The 10,626-nt window shown below is 37.0% G+C and overlaps 1 protein-coding gene across 1 annotated transcript; it reads left to right on the top strand.

Annotated features, from left to right (window-relative positions):
• The first annotated feature begins 8,961 nt into the window (after positions 1-8,961).
• Positions 8,962-9,399, top strand: LOC130457219 (keratin-associated protein 4-6-like). The gene has a single exon (XM_056816768.1). The coding sequence runs from the start codon at positions 8,962-8,964 to the stop codon at positions 9,397-9,399; it is 438 nt and encodes a 145-aa protein (XP_056672746.1).
• The last annotated feature ends 1,227 nt before the right edge of the window (positions 9,400-10,626 follow it).

Here is a 10,626-nt window from a genome sequence, read left to right as displayed (position 1 = left end):
CAAAGAATCATCCCAAGATGAGAAGACATTTTTCATGAATCCCCAATGTGTTCTCTTGATGGACACATTTCTCTTATACTTTTGTTTTCACTTCTGTGCCAGAAAATAGTTACACCAGTTAAGGAAGATTTCCATCACTGAATAGAGAAGAGGAAATCTTCTTAGTAAGGCTGTTGATCAAGTGACTTTGTCCTCACTCCAGGAAATAGCCCTGAAGCTCAGAAGGAATGTACACTGTTTCCTTGCATACAATTAGAGTTCAACATTAGTGTTCTGTCATTTGTCTTTGAGTCAAATTGAGGGAAGTGAGAGAGGTAATTAACCAGTGTCTCACTGTAGTGTTAAGACATGCCAAATTAAAGTGAGCATTATGACTATATTCCTAACTATCTTCCAACCATAATGTTTGTACCTAGTATGTTGATCTCAACACACACCACAACAGTTTCTGCTCAGGATGACTAGCTGTGCTGTACTGGATGGTGGTCTTAAATGCATGGCTATTAGATCAGTAAAGTAAAAACATTATAAATCTTTGAAAGCAACTCCTCTCTATTCCATTTGATGGCAGCAGATGACATTTGATTAAGAAATTGAAATGTTCTTCGACTAGGAACTATTTGATTTTGCCTTGACATCACTGTCACTGATGACTTATACTGAAGTTATTGACCACTAAACACTATGATCTTTTTCAGACAAACAGCTTTCTAATCATCTTGGTAGACAGGATCCTTCTATTATTTTGTACTTGAAAAGTTAATAATTTTTGTATTAAAGTTTGTAGTTTCTCGTTTATACTTCATTTTATTCTATTTATGCGTGCTCAAAAGATCTATTTGGATTCTAACCCCACCAGTTAGTGTCACATTTCTCCTTCCCAGTTGTGTTTCATCTGACAATTTTAAGAACATGCCATCTGTGCCTATGTTAGGGTAGGTTGTTGTCACTGTGCAAAGGTTGATCTGTCAATGCCAAACAGATGAGTTCATGGTTTATGCTAAAGAAAATGGGAGGCAGTCAATTCCTCAATAGAATTTTCTTAAGTCTCAACTAGGTACCAGGTGATCTGCTAAGTACTGAGATATCTCAGTACATGCACAAGCACACGCGCGCGCGTGTGCATGCATACATATGTGTATATAATGTAATAAAATATATTTTGATCTTTTTATACAAAAAAGATGGAAAATACAGTCTGATGTCCAGGAGATCACAATTTAATGGCATGAACAAGCAAGCAAATATACACAAACAATCCTGGATAGGAGAATTTGGAAATAATCAGGACACGTAACGCAGTAGAATTAAGACAGCTTGGGAAACTTGCTAGAATTTCTTGAACAAGAAAGTAACCTGGTCGGACCTACAATTTGAGAATATCCCTTTGACAGTTATGTGGAGGAAAAACCAGAGATTAGAGAGAATTAGGGCAATGATGAGATCTAGATAAAGGGATAAGGTAGAAACAAAGATGAATAATCATAAAAGGAGGTCGTACATAAATCATAAGATGAGAAATGGTTGAAGAGAATAAAAATACTTGTACCAAATTTTTCAGATAGTAACAGAGTAGAACCAAGCTGTCAGAGTAGAGGCAAGGAAGCCCTAACCCCTCATAAAAACCCTCCAAACAACATTAAAATAATATTCCAAAAGAAATTCTAGAGTGTCAGAACCAACAAAAGGGGAAAATGTGAGATAATGTCTTAGCTCAAGATGATCTGGAAATCAGGAGGAAAAGTACATTTCACTGGGGCCACAGGGGAGTGTAGCCCACAGTGAGGAGCCCTGCTTCAAGCCAATAACAAGCCACTGTCTCTTCCCTCATGGCTCAAGGTTTCAAACCTGAACCCAAGCCAGTTGTAAGGCCTCGAGACTTTTCCTAAGCCAAAAATAAAGCAATCTCATACTCAATCCTCAAGGTTCTCAACCTCAGTACAAGCCTTTAGTAAGGCACTGAGTCCAAGGAGAAGGATCCCACAGTGTGTCTAGTCAGTGAATGCCTAGAGCTGGACTTTTGGGAAACTGAGTCAGAAGTAGGAAGCAGGCATCAAAACTCTCAGTTCATACGGAGTAGGGAGGTCTGAAATCTGGTTAGAAAGAGATTATGGGGATCCTTTGTTGCACTGAGTGCAAGATTCTGTTACATAGGCCATATGAGGCTCTGGATCACAGTCCCAGGGAAAGGGGAAGGACTAGCAGAATTAGGAAGCTGAATTGTAGTAGCAAGTTAGAATGGAATGATTATAGTGGGTTGCAAAGCAGAGCTCATGCCCAAAAAGCACGGAACACATCTCTCTTTAGATAACACAACCTTGTAAGAGCTGAAATTTGCAGAAACCCAGAACTAGGTCTGAGAGTAGCAGGAGAAAAACAAAAACCTGAAGTGAAGGAGAATGCCCACTCCATATGCAGAACTGAGCCAAACTTTAATATATAAATATAAGTCAAGAAAAAGGCTAGGAAAATGAACAGATATAAAAAAGAAATCTTTAGTCATTGAAAATTATTGTAGATATAAGGAAGAGCAAGGCACAAGCTCAGGAGGATACAATGAGATCTAAAGATTTTGACTTAGTACTCTATAAATTTGGGAAATTAGACCTTTCTCACAAACAGTTGTTCAAAAAAAATTTCCCATTTTGTTGAATTGCTTCTAATCTTGGCTACATTCGTTGTGTTTGTACAAAAGCTCTTTAATGGGATATAATCAAAATTATTCATTTTATATCTTTTAATAATCTTGGCCTCTTGTTTGGTCATAAATTCATCCCTTCTCCAAAGATCTGCCTGGTAATCTATTCCGTGTCCCCCTAATTTATTGATGGTATTACTGTGTATGTCTAAATCATATATCCATTTTGACCTTATCTTGGTATAGAGTGCAAGATATTGGTCTATACCGAGCTTCTGCCTTAGTCTTTTCCAATTTTCCCAGCAGAATTTGTTGAAGAGTGAGTTCTTATTCCAAAAGCTGGAATCCTTGGGTTTATCAAACATTAGGTTCATAAGGTCATTTTGACCCCTTATTATTGTATGTCTAATCTAGTCCACTAACCAACCATTCTCTTCCTCAACCAGCACAGATTGTTTAGATGATTGCTGATTTATAGTACAGTTTGAGATTTGGTACTGATAGGCCTCCGTCCTTCACATTTTTTTTCCATTAGTTCCCTAGATATTCTTGACCCTTTGTTCTTCCACATCAATTTTGTTATTATTTTTTCCAGTTCAATAAAATAATTATTTGGTTGTTTAATGGGTATGGCACTGAAAAATAAATTAATTTAGGTAAAATTATCCTTTTTATTATATTAGCTTGGCATACCCAAGAGCAATTAATATTTTCCACTTGTTTAGATTGGATTTTATTTCTGTGAAAATTGTTTTGCGATTGTGTTCATATAATTCCTGTCCTTGCCTTTGCAAATATCTTTCTTTTTATATTCCTTAGAGTGATTTTGAATGGAATTGATCTTTCTAACTTTTGCTGCTGGATTTTGTTGGTAATGTATAGAAATGCTGATGATTTTTTATTTTGCATCCCACAACTTACTGAAGTAATTCATTATTCCAACTACTTTTCTTTAGTGGATTGGCTAAGTATACCATCATATCATCTGCAAAGAGTGATAGTTTAGTATCTCCATTGCCTACTTTTTATTCCTTCCATTTCCCTTTCTTTCCTTGCTGTTAAAGCTGTCATTTCTAATACAGTATTAAATAATAGTGTAGATAATGGGCATCCTCGATTCACTCCTGTTCTTATTGGAAAGGCTTCTAACTTATCCCCACTGCAGATGATATTTGGTGAAGGTTTTAGGTAGATATTACTCATTATGTAAAGGAGTGAACCATTTATTCTTATGCTTTCTAGTGTTTTTAATAGAAAGGGTGATGTATTTTCTCAAAGGTTTTTTCTGCATCTACTTATATAATCATGTGATTTCTGTTGGTTTGGAAAGTGACTGATCTTTGCGATATTTTACTGTAGTCTCCTTGCTAATATCTTATTTGAAATCATCAGAACTATATTCATTAATGAAATTGGCCTATAATTTTCTTTCTCTATTTTTGTTCTTCTTGGCTTTAGTAACAATACCTTATCTGTTTCCTAAAATAAAAATTTGGCAAGGTTTCTTCTCTGCCTATTTGCCCAAATAGTTTATATAGTATTGGGATAAATTGTTCTTTAAATGCTTGACAAATTTCACTTGTGAATCCATCTGGCTCTGGGGACACTTTCTTAGGGAGTTCATTGATGACTTGTTCAACTTCTTTTTCTGATATGGGATAATTAAAAGATTTGAATTTCTCTTTTGCTAAACTAAGCAATTCATATTTTTGTAGATATTCATCCATTTCTCTGAAATTGTCAGATGTGTTGATAATACATGGGAAAAATAATTTCTAATGATTGCTTTAATTTTTTCTTCATTGATGATCAGCTCAACCTTTTCCTTTTTGATACTGATTATTTGATTTTCTTTTCTTTCCTTTTTAAAATCTAATTAATCGATACTGTCTATTTTATTTGATTTTCATGAAACTCCTACTCTTATTTATTAATTCAATGCTTCTCTTATTCTCACTTTATTAATGTCCTCTTTACATTTTAGGATTTCCAATCTAGTCTTCAAATGACTATTCTGAATTTACTCTTTTTCTAATTGTTGTTTTTTTAATAGCATGCCCAATTCATTGATCTGCATTTTCTCTATTTTATGGATGTAAGACTTTTAGAGATATAATATATCCCCAAAATATTGCTTTGGCTGTATCCCAGAAATTTTGGTATGTCATCTCCTTGTTGTGCTTCTCATTAATAAAATTATTGATTATTTCTCTAATTAGTTTTTTACTCACCCTTCTTTATACCAGTAGATTACTTAGTCTCCAATTTTTATTATTCATCTTTCCATGGAACTGTATTGACTATCATTTTATTGTAATTTATGATCTGAAATGAACACATTTATTATTTCTGCTTTTCTGCACTTGGTTGTGAAGTTTTTAATGCTCTATTTCTAGGTCAGCTTTTGTGTGGGAACCATGAACTGCTGAAAATAAAAGGTATATTCCTTTCTATTGCCATTCAGTTCTCTTCAGGCATCTGTAAGTTCTATCTTTTCTAAGATTTCTTTCACTTCCTTTACTTATTTCTTATTTATTTCTTATTTAATTTATCTAGATCTGAAGGAGGAAGTTGGGGTCACCCACTAGTGTGGTTTTTCTGCTTATTTCCTCCTGATGTTCATTTAATTTCTCCTTTAATAATTTAGGAGGTTTTACCATTTTATGGGTGAATTCATCCCATTCACATTCACATTGTGATTATTCTTCTCTATCTTACATTCCCCTTTTGATCCTGCTCTTTTTGTTTATAATCTGTCTCTCCTAAGCAATATTTTACTTTTTGCCGCCCTTGACACTTCACCCTCCCTCCTATTAGCATCTCCCTTCCCTTGTCTTATTCCCCTACCTCCAACTTCCCTATAGGGTAAGATAGATTTCTACACCCCATTGAGCATGGTTGTTATTCCCTCTCTGAGCCAGTTATGATGAGAGTAAAGTTGAAGCATTGCCCATCACCTCGCTCATCCTCCCCTCCACTGCAATAGAGTTGAACATCTCTTTAGGTGAGATAACACACCCCATTCCATTTCTCCCTTCCCTTTTGTTCTAGTGCAATCCTCTTTTTCACTTAATGATTATTAAAATTATCATATCATCCTATTCACCTTACTTTGCCACCCAGTGTCTATGTATAATCCTTTTTTAAAAGTAATTAATAAATTCAGAATATTTTTCCATGTTTACATGATTCATGTTCTGCCCCTCCCAATCTCCCCTCCTGTAGCCCATGCACAATTCAACTGGGTTTTACAGGTATCATGATCAAGACCTATTTCCATATTATTAAAATATTTGCAATACAGTGATCATTTAGAGTCTATATCTCCAATCACATCCCCATTGAACCATGTGATCAGGAAATGTCTTTCATCTGTGTTTCTACTCCCACAATTCTTTCTCTGGATGAAGATAGTGTTCTTTCTCCTAAATCCCTCAGAATTGTCCTGGAACATTGCATTGCTGCTAGTAGCGAAGCCCCTTACATGTCATTGGGTCACCATGTAAACATCTCTGCATTCAATGTTCTCCTGGTTCCTCTCCTTTTTCTCTGCATCGATGCCTGGAGGTCTTTCCAGTTCACATGGAATTCCTTCAGGTCATTACTCCTTTCAGGACAATAGGATTCCGTCACCAGCAGATACAACAATTTGTTCAGCCATTCCCCAATCAAAAGAAATCCCCTCATTTTCTAATCGTTTGACATCACAATGTGTGAGGCTATGAATATTTTGTACATGCATTTTTCATTATTAACTCTCTAGAGTACAAACCCAGCAGTGGTATGCTTGGATCGAGGGGCAGGCAGTCTTTGAAAACCCTTTGAGCATGATTCCAAATTCCATAATTCCAAAATATTCCAAACTCCAAATTTATTTATTATTAATATATATTATTGGTAAATTAAAACAACTCTGAGATAGCACCTCACCTTTACCTTATTGGCTAATATGACCAATAAGGAAAATGTTAAAAGTTGTTGCAGTTGTGGAAAAATTAGGACACCAAAATACTGTTGGTGGAACTGTGAAGTGAAACAGTCTTTTTGGAGAACAATCTGGAACACATTCAAAGGGTCACAAAACCATGTATACCCTTTGACCTAGTAATACCACTACTGGGTCTATATCCCAAAGAGATCAGATAGAGAAGAACAGGACTTACTTGAACAAACATTTTTTATCAGCTCTATTTATATTGGTAAAGCATAGGAAACTGAGGTGGTGGATTAGGAAATGGATGAACAAGTTGTGGTATATGGTTGTAATGGAATACCATCGTGTTATAAGAAATGACAAACTGGATGAATTCAGAAAAATCTGGAAAGACGTATACGATCTGATGCAAATGACGTGGGCTGAACCAGGAGAACAGTATATACAGCAAAAGAAATACTTTATGATGATCAGCCATGAAGGATTAAACCATTATTCAAAAATCCAGGTCCAGGGGGGCAAGTGGGTAGCTCAGTTGTTTGAGAGCCAGGCCTAGAGATGGCCTAGAGCCAGGGTTCAAATCTGGCCTCAGACACTTCCCAGCTGTGTGACCCTGGGCAAGTCACTTGACCCCCACTGCCTAGCCCTTACCACCCTTCTGCCTTGGAGACAATACACAGTATTGACTCCAAGACAGAAGGTAAGGGTTTAAAAAAATAATCCAGGTCCAAAGGTAATCCCAAGGGATGCATGATTTTTAAAAAATGTTATACAAAGCCAAAGAAGGAACTGTTGGAATCTTTTTGAAAATCAAAGCATGACATCTCTACCTTTATTTCCTCCATGAATTTTTTTAATTGTAGTGTGTTATGTGTCTTCTCTCATAGCATGAGGAATATGGAAATATGTACTGCATAAAAGCATTGGCATAACCACTAATAGACCATTTACTGTCTCAGTGAGGGGGCAAGGAGTGAGGGAGAGAATCTAAAGGAAAAAATGTCCACAAACCTATAAAAATTGTTTCTATAGATGAATGAAAAAAAAAGAGAAAGAAAGAAATATAATTTTAACTATGATAGAATATTTGATAGATTTTTGATATTTGATAAAATCTTGTCATTTCCTAGGAGTATATTCTAGGGGAAAATATTTCCTTTCTCTAAAGCTCAGTACCATCAATTTAAAAATTCAAGTATCGGGCTATATAAACTCTGAGCTAACTTCTATCTCCAAAATCCAGTGGATGTGCAAATCAATGGAGACTAGTTGAATTTAATTTAATTATACATAGAATTTCTCATTAGTTTGATTAATATTCATGGCAAAGTAAGCTCAAGTAGCCCCATAAAAAAATGTTTCAGTTTCTTAGGCAAATTTCTTCTGCCACCATCAAATGGGATTAAAGAAGTGTCCCCTCGAAAAGTTTCTGATCTTTCTCCATGAGAGATCCTATAAATGTCATGCATTTAAATTCCTACCTATTAGAGCATATTTCGAGTAGAAAATACTGTGGTATATGTGTAAATCCCTTGAAAAAATATTCTAGTGAAAGATAGTTATGAATTCAGTCGTAAGGCTCACTTTAATTAAGGACATCTAAACAAAATAAATGGATTTTGGTCAATTATCTCTCTTGCTTCCCTTAATTGGACTCCAAAACAAATGGTAGAACAATTAGAATCAACTCTGTTTGTAACCAAAAAACCATTGTCCATTTCTTGTGACCATGACATCTGTTTCCTTGATTGGAGGACAAAGCCACTTTTCAAACCAGAAAGTTTTCTTATTCTATGTTCCAATGACAGAATTCTTCCTCAAGTCTTTCCTGACCTAGAAACTGAAAGAAAAATCCAAGAGAAATGTATCCATAATCTTCTTGAATGAAGAAAGAGCATTGGAGTCCTAAGGAAAACTGTATTCCAGTGTTTGAATGACTGGAATGTTAAAGGTAGTAAATCATTTTGTTCTACCTGGTCTAGAACTAGGAACCCTGGGAAGAATTGAAAGTGAGGCATATTTAGACTTGAGAAAAGGAATGATTACCTAATTACTGGTGTCCAAACAATGATGGGATGCTTTCAGGGATATATAAATAAGGTGTAAAACACAAACGGTGATTCAGATATAAAGAATACATTGGGAAGTCTTGAATGGAAAGTTGTTATTTGTCTGTCTGAATTAAAACATTTAAACTGAAGAATGCCACTGACTAATTTTAGTATCACCTTTCCATGAGGAAAAACAATAAGGAAATAAATGGGACCTAGCAATAGCAACTACTTAGCCTTGGAGTATAAAAGAGGCTTACCAGGCCAGCAGACTTTCATACTCAAGTAACTCACTCACCTGGAAAGAAACCCTTCTAAAAGCTCAACCTACCAACACCATGGTCAATTCCTGTTGTGGCTCCACCTGCTGTGGTCCAAGCTGTGGCTCTGGCTGCTGCCGGCCCAGCTGCTGTATTTCTAGCTGCTGCCGCCCCAGCTGCTGTGGGTTCAGCTGCTGCCAACCTTGCTGCCGCCCTACCTGCTGCATAACTAGCTGCTGTCGCCCCAGCTGCTGCCAACCCTGCTGCCGCCCCACTTGCTGCACACCTAGCTGCTGCCAACCTTGCTGCCGCCCTACTTGCTGCATAACTAGCTGCTGTCGCCCCAGCTGCTGCCAGCCCTGCTGCCGCCCCACCTGCTGTATTTCTAGCTGCTGCCAACCTTGCTGCCGCCCTACCTGCTGCACATCTAGCTGCTGCCAGCCCTGCTGCTGCCAGACTACTTGTTGTAGAACCACCTGCTGCAGACCAGCCTGCTGTGGGTCATCCTGCTGTTGAGCTCTCCCATCTATGTGCAATTGTCTACCATCCCTAATCTATATCAGACAGCTACCAGCTTCCCTTCTTCATCTGCCTCACTAGGAGAACAGGTGGTTCATTGTAATCAGTTACCAATCGATCCACATGAGAACCATTGGGAAACAAAAACCAGTACCTTCATATCATCTAATGACAGCTCTCTCTGGCCATCCATCTCCATATGAACACTAACTTTTATTGAATTAAAATCCATCAACTAAAATGCTTACTCATTCTGCCAACCCCCCAACGCCCATTATCTTCTTCCTTGACTTTTGGTCACTGGGGTGTGCTGATTGACTAGAAGAAGAATATTATTCCTGTTGTGGCTCCACCGGCTGTGATCCAAGTTGTGGCTCTGGCTGCTGCCACCCCAGCTGCTGTATTTCTAGCTGCTGCCAACCCAACCAATGTTTTAGCTAACACCAAGATGCCAAAGATGGATCTCCCCAATTCCCTGTCATAACAATTTGTCTTTTTGTTAGTGTTTCTCAAATTCCAAATAAAACTTCCAAGCCATTAAGAGAATCTGGAAATGTGGCTAATTCTTTCCTTTTCTGTGTTCTTTGTCAATGCTTGAGTAACTCAAAACAAATCCTAGAATTGAACAAGAATAATGACGGTCATATACTTGGTCATTCATTCTTTGGAAATTGTAAATTGTTTTGAACCAAGTCAGTGAAGTTCATTCTTTTTTCTTTTTTTCACCAAGTATTCACACATACATGTGTCATATATACATGCCCCTCAGGCTCCTTCTTCTACAGAGAGTGTACCGTGGGAGTGTGTGACTTGCACTCTCCCATGGATCACTTTGTTATATCTGCATCACAGCCCAGATAGACTTGGTGAATGGTCATTGTGGGATCAAGATCCTTGTTATTATAATTGAGGGGAAAAGACCTTTGCAGAAAGACAAAATGCTAGCTAGTGTGGGAAGAAGAGAAAAAATGTTATAATGGGTCACTTAGGAACAATGGGAAAAGATCTCTACTTGTAGTCAACAATGTATGGAGAATAACTGTGAACAAAATGGAATAAAATTCTTAGGAAAATTAAAATCTGGGCATAACTTAGAATTTCCTCCAATTCTTGCCCTCTCTAGAGAATCATTATTTCTTCAGAGCAGAGTTTAGATTTAGGGTAAAGAAGACAAATGATCTCTTTAGGTACAAGCCAGATGTGGTAAGTAAAAAGATGTGAAGT

The sequence above is a fragment of the Monodelphis domestica genome, chromosome 2, assembly GCF_027887165.1.
Source record: "Monodelphis domestica isolate mMonDom1 chromosome 2, mMonDom1.pri, whole genome shotgun sequence".
NCBI classification, from domain to species: domain Eukaryota; kingdom Metazoa; phylum Chordata; class Mammalia; order Didelphimorphia; family Didelphidae; genus Monodelphis; species Monodelphis domestica.
The sequence above is the reverse complement of the archived record's forward strand: the minus strand, read 5'-3'. Positions and strand labels throughout refer to the sequence as shown.

What these genes read in the sequence shown, in the direction of transcription:
- LOC130457219 (XM_056816768.1), top strand. Translation starts at nt 8,962, where the DNA reads ATGGTCAATTCCTGTTGTGGCTCCACCTGCTGTGGTCCAAGCTGTGGC.